The 19,312-nt window shown below is 48.5% G+C and overlaps 1 protein-coding gene across 1 annotated transcript in view; it reads left to right on the forward strand.

Moving 5' to 3' along the window:
* LOC138566784 (cytochrome P450 2F3-like) overlaps positions 1-19,312 on the forward strand; it is a 463,175-nt gene that overhangs the window by 215,635 nt on the left and 228,228 nt on the right. The window contains exon 4 of the mRNA XM_069644434.1: positions 18,032-18,192. Within this exon, the coding sequence (XP_069500535.1) occupies positions 18,032-18,192 (161 nt within the window). The remainder of the gene's footprint in view (positions 1-18,031; positions 18,193-19,312) is intronic.

Raw genomic sequence — 19,312 nt, forward strand, 5'->3', positions numbered from 1 at the left:
AAAAAATGTTTACATGTGATATCTGGGCCAAATTTGGCCTCTTTTCTTCACACATATAGGCAGTCATAACTCCACCAAGGAATCTTAGTCTGCTGTATGGGGGTGAGAGATAATAACAAACAAAGTCAATAAGATGATGTACAAAGAAGCCCGTGGTTTTCTTCTTGTAAGAGCTAGGAACGAATGGTTTGCTGTTCTGAATTCCAGTCTTCCAAGAACAGGTTGAGTGGAAATAGAGAAAACATATTTTTATAAGGTTACCATCAGTTTTGTGAGAGGTAGGCAATGTTTCCCTTTTTTTCCAATAAGACGTGCGTGGACGGAATGGAAAAGGAGGGTAAGAAGGTTGAATGGGAAGACAGAAAGGCCTACATTTCTGAAAAGTAGAAAAAAATGCAAGTTTAGCAAGGGGTCATTTTCGCAGGCCAGGCAACAACTATGTAGGTACAATTCCCATAGTTTGGGGAAACATTGGAAAAATGCAGAAAAAAAGTATGTGCTGGACCTGTAAGGTAATGGCTTCTGTGAATACTGACAAAAGCAATGCACCACTAAAATTCCCCTGTGTCTTCTAGTTAGGAAATCACACATATTTCATAATGTTTCACAAAACAAGCATTTCCCCAAGCCAAAAATGGAGCCATGGTACACAGGGTCTTTAGGCTCACAGCCTAAACAGACGTACTTAGCATGTAAATAAGGAAAAAAAATGTGGTGAGGAATGGCAAGCATACATTTTTTGAAAGAGCACATGCAGACCTTTTGAATTCTAGGTAACTTGTGCAGGTTACAAAATCATACAAGGCCAAACCACTGGTACATCAAATGGCCTTGGGAAGATTGGATTTGGCTTTGTGGACAACCCACAGATTTGGGAATGGGGAGTTGTATCCACAAAAGAAAACATGGAACCCCATGCATTTCTGAAATGAGGACACCAGTGGGAATGCACAGAGGTCTGACTTGCGTGAATCACCCTGGAATTGATTACCCACATGTCCTGGCACTGGTATCCCAAAGGGTTTCAGGAGAGCATATTTTGCAGGATATTGCACTTGGGGAAAACCTACAGATTTGGGCATGGGGTGTCGGAGCCCCCAAGGAAAACAGGGAACCCCATGCATTTCTGAAAAGAAGATGCACGTGGAAATCCACAGAGGGCTGACTTGCGCAAATCGTAATCGAATTTATTAACCACAAGCCCCGGCAGAGTCCAAAATTTAGGAAAAAAGCACAATGTTCAGACATTTGCCACCAGGAAACCATTGAAACATGTGGCCAACAACAAATGTCCCACCTTCCTGCATTCCCACAGGTGTTCTGACGGAAATGGAACCTCACATGTGTGGCTGCACCTACCCAGGCCCAAAGGGAAACGGCTAAACCACTGGTATCCAAAAGGGTTTCAGGAGAGCACATTTTGTAAGATTTCACTCTTGTGGACAACCTACCGATTTGGCCTTGGGGAGTTGTAGCCACCAAGGAAAACAAGGAACACCCATGCATTTCTGAAAAGAAGACACCCCTGGGAATGCACAGAGGTCTGACTTGAGTGAATCACCCTAGAATGTATTACCACAAACCCTGTCAAAGTCCAAAATGTAGAGAATAAAACAAATTTTCAGGCATTTGCTACCAGGAAACCACTGAAACAAGCAGCCAAAAACACATGTCCTACCTTCCCATGTTCCCACGGTGGTCCCAACGGAAATGGTACCTCACATGTGTGGGTGCACCTGGCGGGGCACAAGCGGAAAAGGCTAAACCGCTGATATCCCAAAGGGTTTCTGGAGAGCAGATATTTGGAGGATTCTGCTCTTATGGACAATCTACAGATTTGGGCCTGGGGTGTCGCAGCCACCAAGGAAAACAGGGAACCCCATGCATTTATGAAAAGAAGACACCTGTGGGAATCTACAGAGGTCTGACTTGCCCGAATCGCCCTAGAATTAATTAGTCACATGCCCCGCAAAAGTCCAAAATCTAGGAAACAAAGCACAATTATCAGACATTTGGCACCAGGAAATCACCGAAACACACCACCAACAACACATATCCTTCCTTCCGCGTTCCCACATGTGTCCCAACAAAAACGTACCTCACATGTGTGGGTGCACCTACCTGGGCACAAAGGGAATAGGCTAAACCAGTGGTATCCCAAAGGGTTTCGGGAGAGCACATATTTAGGATTTTGCTCGTGTGGACAATTTACAGATTTGGGCCTGGGGTGTCGAAACCACCAAGGAAAACAGGGAACCCTATGCATTTCTGAAAAGAAGAAACCTGTAGAAATCCACAAAGGTCTGACTTGCACAAATTGCCCAAGAATGTATTACTCACAAGCCTCTGCAAATTCCAAAATATATAGAGAAAAAGAATTCATATATTTTCCACCAGGAAACCAATGAACATGCCGTCAAAAACACATTTCCTACCTTTCCACATTTCCACAGGTGTCCCAATGAAAATGTTACCTCACATGTGTGGGTGCACCTACCGGGGCACAAACGAAAAAGGCTAAACCCCTGATATCCCAAAGGTTTTCGGGAGAACAGATTTTGCAGGATTTGGCTCTTGTGGACAACCTACATTCTGACCTGCACAAATCGTCCTAGAATGTGTTACCCACAAGCCACGGCATGTCCTAAATGTAGGGGGAAAAACACATTTTCAGATATTTTCCACCAGGAAAGGACTGAAACACGCCACCAACAGCACATGTTCTACCTTCCCATGTTCCCACAGGTCTTCCAATGAAAACGGTACCTCACATGTGTGGGTGCACCTACCTGGGCGCACAGGGAAAAGGCTAAACCACTGATATCCCACCATTCTTTGAGTAAACAACCTATAAATTTGGGCCTGGGGTGTTGCAGCCACCAAGATAAACTGGGAACACCATGCATTTATGAAAAAAAAACACGCATGAGAATCCACAGAGGTCTGACTTGTGCTAATCGCCCTAGAATGTATTACCCACAAGGCCACACTAATTCCAATATTTATGGAATAAACACTATTTTCTGACATTTCCCATCACTAAACCACCGAAACACACCAGCAAGAACACATGTCGTACCTTCTCACGTTTCTACCAGTGTCCTGATGAAAACAGTACCTCACATGTGTGGGTGCACCTACCTGGAGGGAAAAGAAAAAGTGTTGACCGTCCACAAGTCCAACAGCGCTCTCAGGGAGTCCCGGAAGTGTCCCATCCCTACCCGTAGTGAGAAGCTCTAACACAGCACAGCCAGAACTCCAGGACGGTCGGGGTGATGTTCCGGCCATGGTCATCCCATCTCCGATGTTGAATGATTGTCCCCAAGCCCAGCACCAGTTCCAGGGATCCCCGGCAGAGTCCCCATCCCTTCTGTAATGCAACCCGGTCAGAGCTGCAGGGTGGTGGGGCGTCATGTCCCTTGCCTTGGTTGGCTGTCTCCCATGTGGCTTGAATGTCCCAAGTACATCAGTGCTTCCAGGGAGGCCCAGCAGGTTCCTAATCCCTTCCCAGAGGGCAATTCAGTAATGCAACCTAGCAAGAGCTACAGGATGGTCAGGGGTGATGTGCGAGGCCTTGGGCACCAGTCTCCGATGTGGGTCGACAATTCCCAAGACCAGCCTGGTGCTCTCACTGGGCTGCGTTACTGCTTTTCCCTCCAGGAAGGGACGTGGACCCTGCCGGTGCTCCCCAGGACAGCCATTCAGCTGGGGTGCTGTCCATCCTAATGGGAGACAGGCACCCATGGCCGGTGACGTTACCCCCGACCATCCTGGAGCTCTGGCTGGGCTGCTTTACAGAATTTCTTTCCGGGGATGGATTGGGACCCTGTCGGTGCTCCCTGGGACTGCTGCTGGGCTTGTGGACAGTCAACCCACATGGGAGACATCATCCCCCACCATCCTGGAGAACTGGATGGCCGGCGTTACAGCCTCTCCCTCTGGGAATGGACAGGGACCCTGCCTGGGCTCCCTGGAACCACTGTGGGATGGGGTAGGTCAACCCACATGGAAGACAGCTGCCCAATGCCAGGGATATCTCTCCTGACAAATCATGGTGCTCTGGCTTGGCTGAGTTACAGAATTCCCCTCGGGTTAGGAATGAGGACCCTGCCAGTGCTCCCTCGATCTGCTGCTGTGCTTGGGGACGGTCAACGCACATGCGAGAAAGCCGCTCAAGGCCAGTAACATTACCCCCTGACTATCCTGGAGCTCTGGCTGGCCTGCGTTACAGCTTCTCCCTCCGGGAAAGGTTGGGGACCCTGCCGGGGCTCACTGAGAGTGCTGCTGTGCTTGAGGATGTTCGACCCACATGGAAAATGGGTTCCCATGGCCTGGGACATGACCCCCAAACATCCTGGAGCTCTGGCTGGGTTGTGTTACAGAATTACCCTCTGGGAAGGGATGGGGACTCTTCTGTGGCTCCCTGGAAACTCTGCTGGGCTTGGGGTTGTTCAACCCACATGGGAGACAGCCGCCCAAGGCCACGTATATGACCCACAACCATCCTGGAGTTATGGCTCGGTTGCGTTACAGAATTATCCTCTGGGAAGTGATGGGGACCGTGACGGGCCTCCCTGGAACCACACCTGGACTTAGGGATGTTCAAACCACATGGGAGACAGCCACCCAAGGCCTGGTGTATTACCGCCGACCATCCTGGAGATCTGGCTGGGTTGCGTTATGGAATTTCCCTCCGGGAAGGGATAGGTACCCTGTCACGCCTCCATGGAACCACCGCTGGACTTGGGGACGTTAAACCCACATGGGAGACAGCCACCCAAGGCCTGGTATATTACCACCGACCATCCTGGAGATCTGACTGGGTTGCGCTAGGAATTTCCCTCCGGGAAGGGATAGGTACCCTGTCACGCCTCCATGGAACCACCGCTGGACTTGGGGACGTTAAACCCACATGGGAGACAGCCACCCAAGGCCAGGGATATCACCCCTGACCATCCTGGAGCTCTGGCTGGGACTGCCACTGGGCTTGGGGATGGTAGACCTACATGGGAAACAAATGCCTAAGGCAGGGGCATCACCCCTAAACGTCCTGGAGTTCTGGCTGGGCTGCAGTACAGAATTTTCCTCTGGGGAAGAATTGGAACACTGCCGGGGTTACCTGGTGCAGAAATTCTGTAATGCAGCCCAGACAGACCTCCAGGATGGTGGGGGTGATGTCCCTGGCCTTGGGCATTCCTTTCCCATATGGGTCTACCATCCCCAAGCACAGAGGCAGTCCCAGAGAGACCTGGCAGGGTCCCCATCCTTTCCCAGAGGGAGAGGATGAAATGCAGGCCAGAAGGAGATCCAGGATAGTCGGCTTTAATGTCTCTGTCCTTGGGCGGCTGTCTCCCATATTGGGTGATCATCCCCAAGGGCAACAGTCGTCCAAGGGAGGGCAGACAGGGTCCCCATCTCTTCCCAGAGGGAAATTCAGTAACGCAGCCCAGCCAGCACTCCAGGATCGTCGGGGTGATGTCCCTGGCCTTGGGAGGCTCTCTCCCATGTGAGTCTAACATCCCCAAGCCCAGAAGCAGGTTTCAGGGTATGCTGGCACGGTCCCTGTCCTTTCCCATAGGTAAAATCTGTAACGCAGCCCAGCTAGAGGTACAGCCTGGGCTTGAGGACGGTCAACCCACATGGGAGACAGCCACCCAAGGCCAGGAACATCATCTCCAACAAATTCTGGAGCGCTGGCTGGGCTGCGTTACAGAATTTCCCTCAGGGAAGTGATGGGGACCCTACCGGGGCTCCCTTGTACAGCTGCTGCACTTGGAGTTAGTCACCCAATATGGGAGACAACCGCCCAAGGCCAGGGACATTAGCCCCAGCTATCCTGAAGCTCTGGCTGGCCTGCATTACAGATTCTCCCGCCAGCAAGGACAGGGACCCTTCTGGGCTCCCTGGGAGTGCCGCTGTGCTTGGGGATGGTCGACCCACATGGGAGACGGGTGCCCAAGCCCGGGGACATCAACCCTGAACATCCTGGAGCTCTGGCTGGTCTGTGTTACAGTATTTCCCTCCGGGAATAGATGGGGACCCTGCCTGGGCTCCCTGGGACTGCCGCTGTGATTGGGGATGGTCAACCTGCATGGTAGACAGCTGACCAAGGCCAGGGACATCACCCCCGACCATCTTGGAGCTCTGGCTGGCCTGTGTTGCAGCTTTTCCCCACCAGTGAGCCCCGGCAGTGTGACAACACCTTCCTGAAGGGAAAAGCTGTAACACAACGTTTAGTCAACGTGTACTCGCCGAGCCCTGCAGCCTGATTGGGCCTCTTGCCCTACCTACTTCGTCGATCCGGCCGAACCGGAAGGCGATAGCTGGCCTGTCCAGTAAAGGCCTGGATCAAAAGGCAGAGCTCCGGTCTGTGGCCTGTCCATGGCAGTCCGTGACAAGGTGAGATCCCATAAGCTCATTAACATTTTAAATCATTGCCTAATATCTGGTTTTAAGACTACATGCCTTACCTCCGCAAGTAACCTTGGTACTCTCTATAACTAACATTACTCACGACTGTGAGCATATATGTATGCAACCTGTGCTGTTATTTGCTTGCCGTGTGGCACTCATGTAAGAGCTCCAAATATGATCTGCCAGACATTGCCACATTACCCGTGCCTCCCTGTCTGTTATATCAATCTCTGTTACAAAGGGCTTTCGCACACGTTTAGCTATATGGTTATAATAACACCTGTTTATTCCTCTCAACTAAACTCTTCCTAACCTAAAGACCATTCGCCTGTCGGTGCCTCCCACCTACGCATATCAATGCTGCCCCCTGCGTCCACCTTCCAAAGTCCAACCTCTACCTAATAAAGCATGCAGAAAACTGTGATCCTGTGCACGTTATGAGCTTTTCCACATATGCCTGCCTTGTGCGCGATTGTACACTCAGATGCCTTGACTGTACCTGAGCCTCCCAATGCTGTATACACCATTGTAACCTATATATATGTCTTCACCTACCGAAATTAAGAGTCACAATTAGGCGGGAAAGTAAGCTCCATTACCATTAGTTGTGTCGATCCAAATCTATTACTTCCCATAACTGCCTCAGCTATCATTCACTGTGCTAGCCTGTCTATCTGAATGTACTGTTATCCATAACTGCTGTAGCTAGATCGAATTGTGTTGTCATATACATATGGATCGACTGCCCAAATGCGAACGACCAATATCCCCTCTTTAGACTAACGTTACTATCTGCGTACAGTTCTTTTTACTTGCCCAGAACAAGACACATTGTAACTGTCTCACCACTAACCTGAAATAAGTCAAACGTACTCCTGAATCCTAAATCACTTGACCATAAACTATTGGAGTACTTGAACCAATAGCCACCTCCTAACCGTTATATGCATGCTACCGCATGCTAAGCAACCTGCATTGAAATTTGATTGGCCCTGCTCAGCTACTTCCGTGATACACGATCACCGGAAGGCGAGAGCCGGCCTACGTAGTGAGGGTACTAATGAGGGTGCACTACAATGTCGTCTAAATACCGTAGGTATTGCACGCCCCAATGATTCTGTGATTGCTATCCAATATTTTACTGTGATTGCCATCTAATTCTGCACTATCTACAATCTTTTTGCATCTTACCCAACCTGTTCTGCCTATGCACAGTTATACTATCTATAGCCCATTGAAGCTTAGCCATGTACATCATGTTGTAATGCTCCACTGCTGAATGCCTACCTGAAATTGCATCTTATCTCATCTGTACTGCATATGCATAGTTATACTATTTATAGCTCATTGAAGTTTAGTCATGTACATCATGTTGTAATGCTCCACTGCTGAATGCCTATCTGAAATTGCATCTTATCACACCTGTACTGCATATGCATAGTTGTACTATTTATAGCTCATTGAAGTTTAGCCATGTACATCATGTCGTAGCGCTCCATTGCTGAATGCCTATCTGAAATCGCCTATGCGTAATCCTACGGCCAAAAAAGGGCACAACATGTACACCTCATTTCCAATATTATTAGTAATATTAGGTCTCTCCGGAGCTGCCTACTGGCACTCTCTACCTCATTACAGGTACCACACATACTTAAATATGATCCTAAATAAAGACCTTGCTTCCAGGATCAGAGCCACTCCCTTCATACCTTCGTTAGTCCTCAACTTACCAAATGCCTCAATCAGGCCCACCACATTCCTACCCAAATGATGTCTTGACACCATAGACCATAATAAGACATCCTCATCCAACACCCTTGTGTTAAACCTACCTACTAACGAGCATACCTTAACTCCCACCTTGGTTACACTCACTAATGGCCCATGCCACATCAATGACAGAAACCATAGACACTGCTCTAGACTACCAACCTACAACCTACCTCTAGTCAAAAACAACTACAACAAACCTAATCCAACCACCAAGAAAATTCCCTGACTAGGATCTCAACCGCAAGTAAACAATCAGGTATCCAAAATAAGATTCTAACAAAGCCTAAACTTAGTGCCTCCACCTCCCACGATTCCAGACTTACGATCAAGGGAGCCCTAATAAATGCTAGGTCTTTGATTGTTCATGCCACTGACATTACAGACATCATCCTAGCCAAAAATCTGGACTTCCTAGAGTAACAGAATCCTGTCTGCATGCTGCGGCCTGCTCTTCCTTTCTACTAGCAATACCAGACAAATACTCTATCATTAGAGTGGACAGACCTGACCCCAGAGGAGGGGGTATTGCCATCATATTTAAAAATTCTAGACATGAGAATAATCACCTCACCATCACTCTCCTCCTGTGAACTCCTCTCAGCCAAACTGCAGATATCGCATAAAAAACACCATCACAATTCACCTAATTTATAGACCCCCAGGGCCCATAGGCTCATTTGTGGAAGATATGATAATTCTACAATCTGACAATACTAAAACCTCCTCGCAAATTCTTATACTGGGCGATTTCAACTTACGTTTTAATGACCCTAACGAACCCCAAGCAGCATCACTGGCCAACACCCTGACCGAACACAGATTCCTTCAAAAAATCACCCAGCCTACCCATGAGAAAGGTAGGACCCTTGATTCGGTAGCAGACCTAAACTGTAACATCACAGTCACCGATATCCTACCTCACTGTGGACCGATCACCGCCTCCTCTCCTTCGAGTTCACCACTAACAACTCACCTAACAAAACTAGCCTCATGGCACCACTGTGCCCAACAAGAAACAAACGTAACATCACTGCAGAGGCAATTATGCCTTTGGTGATCCCCACCTTAAACTCTCTCCTGAATACTACAGACCCCAACTTACTAGTAGACACCTACAACCTTACCATGCCCAAAGCATTAGACATAGTTGCACCCCTGAAAATGTGTAAAGGCACACCAAGAGCCCATTTGAACTCGTGGTTCACCCCTGAGCTGAAAACACTACGATCCGAAAAAAGAAAAGTCGAAACATTAAGGAAAGACACCCCATCCTTAGAAAACAAAACAACCAACTTGGCCAACCTCTCTGCTAAATACAAAGAAGAGATTAGCTGCACCAAACGTGACACCTATAACAACAGGATTAACCAAGCTGGCTACAGTTCCAAAGAGCTATTCATCATCTTGAGAGAAATGGAGACACCTAACCTCTCTACCGACTCCTGCCAAAAAGACAAGCTCTGGTGTACGAACATTCAGAATGCTCTCACCAACAAAATAGCCGCCCTTCAAACTAAAATAGCAAACAAACGATGTAACCTAACCAACTTAGCCTCAACTCATCCACCTCAAGAGCCTCTTATTCAACGCTCCAAAGGCTTCAAATTCTCACAAGTATCTGTACCAGAGGTACAAAAAATCATCGCCTTCCTGAAACCCACTAGTTGCCAAGGAGATACCTGCCCAGCACAGATCATCAAATACGCTGCCAGAGACCTGGCCCCCTTCTTAACCAAACTAATCAATGTCTCCTTCTCAACAGGTATTGTACCCAGCAACTTGAAGGAATCCTGGGTACTCCCACTACTTAAAAAACAATCATTAGATCCCACCAATTACAGGCCAATTACAACAGTCCCATTTCTGCTGAAGATCTTAGGTAGGGTTGCATACCTGCAAATCCAAGAATACTTAGAGACTAACCAGCTCTTGGGGACTCGGCAGTCTGGCTTCAGACCTCAACATGGGCCTGCAATGGCCCTGATTGACTTAAAAAGCCAGATTGATGAACTCAAAGACAAAAGAAGACTTGCAATCCTTCTCCTTCTGGACCTATCAGCTGCTTTTGACCTGGTCGACCACAAAGTACTCTGTGACCACCTCACCAAAGCAGCCCACTTCTCCCAGTCAGCGATCACTTGGATCCAATCATTCCTTGACAACAGGACCATGCAAGTCTTCTCACCGACTGCAGCAGCTGACCCCATACCTGTCACATGTGGAGTGCCACAGGGTTTGTGTGAGTCCCCACCCTGTATAATATCTTCACAAAGCCACTGTTTGATGAACTGGACCGTCTGGCTGTCACTTACACGAATTACGCTGATGACACCCAGATCCTCCTCCCTCTAACAGGCATCTATGACATGGATGTACGGCTTGTGAACGAAATCTACCTAATCATTTAGTCATGGATGGCCACCCATGGCCTCTGTCTGAATGATGATAAAACGGAACTCCTGCTGCTAAATTCTCCAGCCAACCAAAACAAGATAAGCCCTAGTTATGACTCTTTCAATATAGTTGGGAATAATATCCTTGTGGCCAAACAAGTAAAAATGCTAGGTTTTTATCTGGACGCCATATCTAATTTGCACAAACAAGTTAACATGACTGCCTCAGCTAACGAAAGGCAAACTAATAAGAGCCTGTAGACCCCTGCGCTCAAAAGAAAGTGGTCTTATTCTAGCCAGAGCACTTATACTGTCCAAACTGGACTATTGTAACAGACTCTACCTGGGTGCTAGTAGGTTTGTGCTCAACAAACTACAAATACTGCAGAATAATACACTTAGAGCTGCCTTGAATATACCAAGGAGAGAGCACATCTCAGCAATAAGAAGACAACACAAATGGCTCTCCATTAAAGAAAGAAATTAGTTAAAAACCTTGTGTCTTACCTTTAAATCCCTGAACCACACAGCTCCATCCTGCCTAACTGAAAAATTCACCATCAGATCTACCACGCATGCCACCAGATCGGTCCCTAGCCTGCTGGTCCCTAGATACAAATTAAAAAGATCAGGAGGGAGCAGCTTCCCTGTCATGGTGGCCTAATTGTGGAGCACCCTCCCACCTGCCATCAAGACAACCCAGTTGTTCTCCAACTTCCGGAGGAGCGTCATCTCTTGGCTGATTGGCAAGAACCAACTGAGATAAGGAGCTCATCTCTCTACAAATGTAACTATTTTTCTACTACATGCCTATGTCTGACTCAACTGTATTAACCATGCTCGTGCAACTGTATTCTTGCCACATGTACTTCTACCTATGTAACTGTAATCTGACCACACTGCCTATGTCTGTAACTATATTATTGTGACCTAATTGCGCCCAGGTACCTCAGGGTCAGGTGCGCTATAGAAATACAATAAGAAAAACAAACAAACAAACAACCAGACAGAACTCCAGGACGGTTGGAGGTGATGTTCCTGCCTTGGGCATCTATCTCCCATGTGGTTCTACCATCCCCCAACACTGCGGAAGACCCAGGGAGCCCCAGGCAGGGTCCCCATCCTTTCCTGGAAGGAGCAGCTGTAACACAGGCCCTCCAGAGCTCCAGGATAGTCGCGGGTAATGTCCTTGGCCTTAGGTGTCTGTCTCCCTTATGGGGCGACCATCCGCAAGTGCATCGGCTGTCTGAGGGAGCTGGGGCAGAGTCCCCATCCTTTCCCAGAGTGAAAATCTGTAATGCATCCCAGCTATCTCTCCAGAATTTGTCGGGGGTGGTGTCCCTGGCCTTGGGCAGCTGTCTCCCATTTGGCTTTACCGTCCGAAAGCCCAGGCTTCACCTCTGGCTGTCCTGCATTACAGATTTCATCTTCCGGGAAAGGTCTGGGTGCCTGCCGGGGCTCCCTGGGAGTGCTGCAGTGATTGGGGATAGTCGACCCACATGGGAGATGGGTGCCCAAGGCGGGGAACATCATCCGTGACCATCATGGAGCTCTGGATGGGCTGCGTTACAGAATTTACCTCGTGAACGGATGTGGACACTGCTGGGGCTCCCTGGAACTGCTGCTGTGCTTGAGGATGGATGCCCAATGCCGTGGACATCACCTAAAACCGTCCTGGAGTTCTAGCTCAGCTGCGTTACAGCTTTTCCCTCCAGGAAAGGTCGGGGACCCTGATGGGGCTCCCTGGGAATGCCGCTGTGCTTGGGGATAGTCGACCTACATGAGAGATAGTTGCTCAAGGCCAGGGACATCACCCCTTACCATCGTGGAGATTGGGCTAGGCTGCATTACAGAATTTCCCGCGGGGAACGGATGGGGACCATGCTGGGGCTCCCAGGAACTGCTGTTGTGCTTGGGGACAGTACACCCACAAGGGAGATGGATGCCCAATGCAGGGACATTACCTCCAAACATCCTGGAGTTCTGGCTTATCTGCGTTACAGCTTTTCCCTTCTGTGATGTATTGGAACATTGATTTGCTGCTTTCTCCCATGTGAGATTACCGTCCCCAAGCACAGCGGCTGTCCCAGCGGGCCCTGGCAGGGTCCCTGAACTTTCCCAGAGAGAGAAGCTCCAGTCCCATCCATTCCGTTAGGCAAAATCTGTTATTCTGCCCAGCCAGAGCTCCAGGATGGTTGGGTGATGTCCCCAACCTTGGTCACCCATTTTCCATGTGGGTCGACCATCCCCAAGCACAGCGGCACTCCCAGGGAACCCCAACAGGGTCCCCCACCTTTTCCAGAGGGAGAAGCTGTAACGCAGGCCAGTCAGAGCTCTAGGATAGTCGGGGCAATGTCCCTGGCCTTGGGCGGCTGTCTCCCACATGGGGCGACCATCCCCAATGTTAGGAAAGATTTCTTAATTGTAGGTAATTTTCCTTCCATGTGGCAACCCCTAAACTTTTTGCTGTTGTTTTCACCCTGATCTAGACTTTGCCAGAGAAGTGCAGCCTTCCGCCGCACTCCTCTGGGCTTTCGCTCCATTCTTAGGGGAAACTGACATGCCCTTAAGACAGTCAGTACCAGGAAACATTGTTTTCCATAGCTTTCGCGCAACATTACACAAGAGGGCACTGTGAGCTAAGTTACTGCTCTCTTGGGTCTCTAGTCACTCTTCAGACCCTAGACACTCTCTTTGGATTGTTAACGAACGGTGCAAGTGAATCACGGACGGGACTGGTGGCAGCGATCGTTTCTTTGTCTGTTTAAGCACGTTTCTCGTGCTTAGCCCAAAATGGTGGCCTGGCTTCCAAAATGGCCAGACCAAGAGGCTCTTTGTCCTGCCCGCTGACCGTCTTGCCCCCTTCACCTTGACCAGGTTGAGCCGACCCGGGGCCTTCCTTATTTGGGCATGTACTTTCCCGTGAAACACAGATGCTTTCACGGGCTTCTACAGGCCTTGTGTGAGCCTCCACGATGTGGGCGGGATTTCTGGTCCCAATACACATCCTGGGTGCCAGAGAGTCTAGTGTGTCTTGAATGCCTGGGACCACAGTGGTCCGTGATAGGTCCACGTATGGTGTGAGTGTTTTGTGAGCAGATCTCCCATTGGGTCCTCTCTGTTTTGGCGCGAAGGGAACTCTGGATAAGAGGAGGCTGGAAACACCACTACCATGTCGATCTCCTGAGTTCTCACGAACGACGGATACAGGAGCCAAGTATCCTGCAACTAAGAGGCTGAACCGAGGAATCGCTGGTGACCCGCTGAAGGACTGCTCCTCTGCACTGCTGTCGCCCTGTGAAACCATTCTGCCTCTGATCGAACGAGAAGGCCTGTACTGGTACTTCGACCCTTTGGAATAGTGGGAACAACTATTTTCGGCATCTCCCTCATCTCCTGCACGTAAGCCTTCGGAAGCGTCTCTGGGCCATCCAGTGGACTGAACAGCCTACACAGGAGTCTTCTCTGTTACAGCCGTCAGGTTGTGTTGTATTCCGAGTCCTTAGCACTCTCACACGATTCGTACACTTGGCATTCCCAGGTCTGAAGTGAGAAGTGTCCATTGGGCTGAAATACACACGGCCACTTTGTTGCCCTGCTGTGTTAACAACCTGTGCGGGTTCACTGCGTTTGGGACATCCTCAACTCTAACTTCTGTTGCCGCGGAATCTAGTGGACTGACCAGCCTACACAGGAGTCTTGCTCTGTTACCGCCGTCAGGTTGTGTTGTATTCCGAGTCCTTAGCACTCTCACACGATTCGTACACCTGGCATTCCCAGGTCTGAAGTGAGAAGTGTCCATTGGGCTGAAATACACACGGCCGCTTCGTTGCCCTGCTGTGGTAACAACCTGTGCGGGTTCACTGCGTTTGGGACATCCTCAACTCTAACTTCTGCTGCCGCGGAATCAACACGACGCCGAGACGTACCCTGCTCGTATCTGAACCTGCCAGCACTGAAACTGACGCGGAGAAGCCTGGGTCTGCCTGCATCGGGGACCGGTGAGTAGCAACGCTAGGACTGGTCGCCCTCCTGCAGTAGCCTATAGCTTTTCCTCGCTGTGTTAAACAGCACACCTTTTTCGCACTTGCGCTCTGCTTCTGCCCGCAAGTGGAGGCCGCGCTTGAGTAGCAGAGATCTGTTCGCCCTCCTTTGTTCACCACTCTGAACTGCCTGACTTCCTTGAAGAGACTCCCCTTGGCCCATCGGCACCAGCGTGTGCAGGTACTTTTGAGCACAAGGCTCCACTCTTCGTAGGGCTCGGATTTCCTTCTAGTTAGGTGGCCTCTGCAGGTGAACTTGTGATGGTTTCTAATGTGCATTTCGCCTTCCAACCTATTTCCAACATGGCCGCCACTTCTGCACTAGGAAATCGTCTACTCCACAGTCTAGTTGAGACTGATTCCAAGATGGCCGCCACAGCGGTTACCATTGCTAGCTTACAATGCAGGCTAGTTGTTAATTCCCAGGAAGCCTTGCAACCTTCCACCATCACTTCCTGTTCACTCCCTTATAATCCAGCAACAACAGAAGGAAGATGCGTTGCTACTCTCTCAGGAGCTGGCACACGCTTCGTAAGTTCGCCTCACTAGGATTACGAAGACATTTCCTCTCAACCATTTTTTGTCTACTTTACTCACCTTATTGTTCTCCATTCCTCCCTTTTATTTCAGAAGGCTTTACGGAACCTTTCATTTTCATTTCCGGCATTTCCGGGATCGATTCTACTTCTAAGCACGCTTAGACCCGGAATCTCCTCCATACCTCCCTCCAGGGAGTCTCTAGGTACTAATCTACTTTTCATCTTACTTCTTCTATCACTCCCGGCTATCGGACTTCTGTTTCTAACTCCTCACCCTTCCTTTATAGCAATACCTTGTTGGGAACCTCCAGCTTTTCCTCATCCACTCAGGCTGGCTCAAAAGGATTTGGAAGTAAAAGGGTAGGCTTTCTCCTAGTTCATCCTACTCTTATAGAACTAGATACATCAACCCTAAATCTTACGGGTCTTTTCTTTCCCTCATCATAGTGCCCTCTTACTTTTGCAACACGACGGAGATTCCTTACCTCTCCGCTCTCTTCATGTTTAGCACATGGTAAGCTCTCAGAACCCTCTATAGGAACTTCTCCTTTCCTTACTTTCAGGAATAACTGTGTTCATTTTTACCCACTATATTTAGCTCAGTTTCAAAGGCCTCTCGTCTAAAACAGCCAGAAAGAATACCCAGACCAGCTCTCACCGGGTCTCCACAGGAAGACAACGCCCACCAGCAGCTCTTCCAGGGTTTTGTTCCCCACAAGGGTTTCCCTCAGAGTTTCACGAAGGACAAGCTTTTGCAGGTCCTTTGAGGAGTTCTCAGGGGGATTTCTCCTATTCTTCGAAGATCCACCAGGGTTTCTTCAGACATCTGTTCACCATATAAATCCCCAGGTAGGTGGTTTTTTTGTTTCTTCCCAGTGTATTTCGGAACAATTTTGTTGTCTTTACAAAACAGTTAACAGAACTGGGTCTAACGATTACTTGCACTGCCTGTTTTCCTCCCCATCTAGGTGGTCTGCATATTTCGTGCTTCGAACTCTTAAGACCCTTCCGTAATTGTATATATATTGTATTTGATTGTGATGTGTTGGTTTACTTAAGTTTTATCGTGATTCTTTACTATGGTCAATATTACAAAGGCCTTGTAATAAATGTGTCTATATTTTCAATATAACACCTGCTTGGAGTAATTGGCAATGTCCTTGCTGTGTGTGCTCATTGCGGGCTTTCAGTCACCCTCACCCCTCTTGAGACCTAGTCTTGACCACCGCGATTGCTACCTTGATTGGTCTGGCTTGTCCAGAGGTTAACCTGTTCCAAGAAACTAGGCTGGCCTTCTGAACCTCTGCCCCTCCAGAACAGAGTTCAGAAATCCATTTTAACACCCAATTACAGTGGCTGTCCCAGGGAGCCCCGGCAGGGTCTGCATCCCTTGCCTGAGGGAAATTCTGTAATGCAGCCCAGCCAGCGTTCCAGGATTTGTGGGGGATGATGTCTCCTATGTGGGTCAACCATATTCAAGTCCAGCGGCAGTTCCGGGGAGCCTCAGCAAGGTCCCCTTTCCTCCCTGGAGGGAAGATCTGTAATTCAGCCCAGCCAGAGGTGCAGCCTGGGCTTGCGGACGGTCAACCCACATGGTAGACAAGTGCCCAAGGCCGGAGACATCGCCTCTGACCATCCTGGTATTCTGGCTGGCCTGTGTTACAGCTTTTCTCTCTGGGAAAGGACAGGGACCCTGCCCGAGCTCCCTGGATTCACTGCTGGGCTTGGGAATGGTCAAACCACATGGGAGACAGCCGCCCAAGGCCAGGGACATCAACCCTGACCATCCTGGAGCACTGAGTGGGTGGTGTTACAGAATTTCCCTCTGCAAAGGGAAGGGGACCCTGCTGGTGCTCCTTGGGACAGCCCCTGCACTTGGAGATGGTCGCCCCATATGGGAGACATCTGCCCAAGGCCAGTGACATTACTCCCAACTATCCTGGAGATATGGCTGGCCAGTGTTACAGATTCTCCCTCCGGGAAATGTTGGGTTCTTTCCGGGGAACCCTGGGACTGCTGCTTTTCTTCGGCATGGTCGACCCATCAGTGTTCCAATACATCACAGAAGGGAAAAGCTGTAATGCAGCGAAGCCAGAACTCCAGGATTTTTTGGAGGTGATGTCCCCAAGCACAGCAGCAGTGCATGCAATTTGCACAGACCATTACCAGCATAGACAGGTTGCGGCTGCAGCCTCATGAAAATGGTATAAAGTGCTCCTATATAGTGTACGGTTGGTGACATGGTATTTAATGAATTTTTTGACGTTCCCTCAGGAACCAACCATAAATTGCATGGCTTTTTACCTCATTTTGCATCATTTCAACACATTATTTTACCACCCAGAGCCCTTCTTAATTATTTTCGGCTCCCTCAGTAGGCTCAGTTGCTCATGCTGATTTAAGGAAAAATGTAGGACCCTCCAATGAAATCGTTCACCAGCCCATGGAGGCTCACCCATGCATCTTGGTGTCCCTTTTGAAGCTATCCACCCCCCTCCCCCCACGCACCAACCAATATCTGCCTCCTCTATTGGTTGGGCTCGGTAGATTAGCATTGTGCCTTCAGTTATGGTTGTTTTATGAGTGGTGTGATGGGGTTATGGTTGCTTTAGAAACAATAACACATTTGTGAGGAATTTCTGTATGTTGCACCAATAACATGCACTTTAAAAAAAAAAAATCACTGAATCTGCATTCGTTGAACAAACATTGTTAAACACAAATATGGTTAACTTGCTGTGCTGAAAACCATAGAAATTCCATGAAAGGACTCGTTTTCGAAACTAAAATATGTTAAAGCAGGCTATCTCCCTGGAACCCATGAGACTTGGTTGAGATGGCAGTCATTTTATTTTTATTTTCTTTTCAGGGTTACCCATTGACCCGACGTTTGGATTCAGCTCAGCGGGCTCCAATATCATCTGCCAACTTGTATTTGGGGATCGTTTTGACTATGAAGATGAGGAGTTCCTCAACTTGCTCTACCTGATCAACAATAACTGGCACCTTATGAGTTGCACATGGGGGCAGGTGAGCATTCTCTGGCAGCATCATCTACTAGATCCGGCCCCACTTGTGCTAATGAGTATAAAGAAATTGAGGTTCTTATACAAAAATTGCTTATTAGCCGAAGTCCTTGGCTACCCATTGGTGTTATATCTTTGCATACACTTCCTGTTTGTTTACGTTCTTACAGACCAATGAAATTACCTAAAGTGTGCAATTTGTTCTGTAACTAGAACAAAAATATGGCATTGTGATAGTAGCCATAATTGATAAACTAGCCCAGGATTCATACATTCATCCTGGGTACTGTCAGCAAACACAGCAATAACTGGTATGGGTCCACCAAGCAAGAAAAAGTTCTCTGGCCAGCTCCCGTGTTCACCTCTTTATACGCATTAGGAAATCCGCGCTCAGGTGAGTTAATTAATTTTAGGTGAACGCATTAACAAGTGCAAGAGACTGTTTTCCCTTCCAGCATTTGTGATAATGCAATCAGATGTTGTCCCCACTGAATTCTCAGATGCTGGAAGACCCACATTTGTTTCTTCCTGCTGATGCTAGGCGTGTGTGTGTGTGTGCTTGTGAGCGTGTGTGAGAGCGCGCGCGCGCGCGCGCGCGCGCGTGACTGTGACCGTGACCGTGACCGTAGTTGGCACCTTAACTATAATGCTGATGCTCACTTCAGTACATTCAAAAATACTATACTGCTAGCTGGAAAAATTATTTTTTCTAAAAGGTGACTTTGGCCCACAACTTGCAGCAGGTATTACACTTCTTTTGTAAACAACTCTCCTTCCCCACTGACTTCACTATCCCTAGCGTACCCTTGAGAGAGATGTGTAGTAACTTTGCCTCGATTTCTTTGAAGGAAATGTCTACAATACTTTGCCAGATTCCTCATGAATATTGCACACGAGACCCTCCACTACTATCACTTTCTGTCTGTTTCCCAGAGTTTCTTTATGACCATGCCACTGTTATCGATGGAAATGGCCTCGATTTATTTTTAAAAAATGCAAGATGTCCCTTCTACTGTTCTATGCTCTGTGGTGTTGGTCCTTTCTGATACAGTGCCGGTCCTTGTCAAATGAAATATCAGCTAATACGCACTGAGACCTTTGACTTGTTATAACATATGTTGTCT

This window comes from Ambystoma mexicanum, chromosome 2p (assembly GCF_040938575.1).
Source record: "Ambystoma mexicanum isolate Mex_15411 chromosome 2p, UKY_AmexF1_1, whole genome shotgun sequence".
NCBI lineage: Eukaryota > Metazoa > Chordata > Amphibia > Caudata > Ambystomatidae > Ambystoma > Ambystoma mexicanum.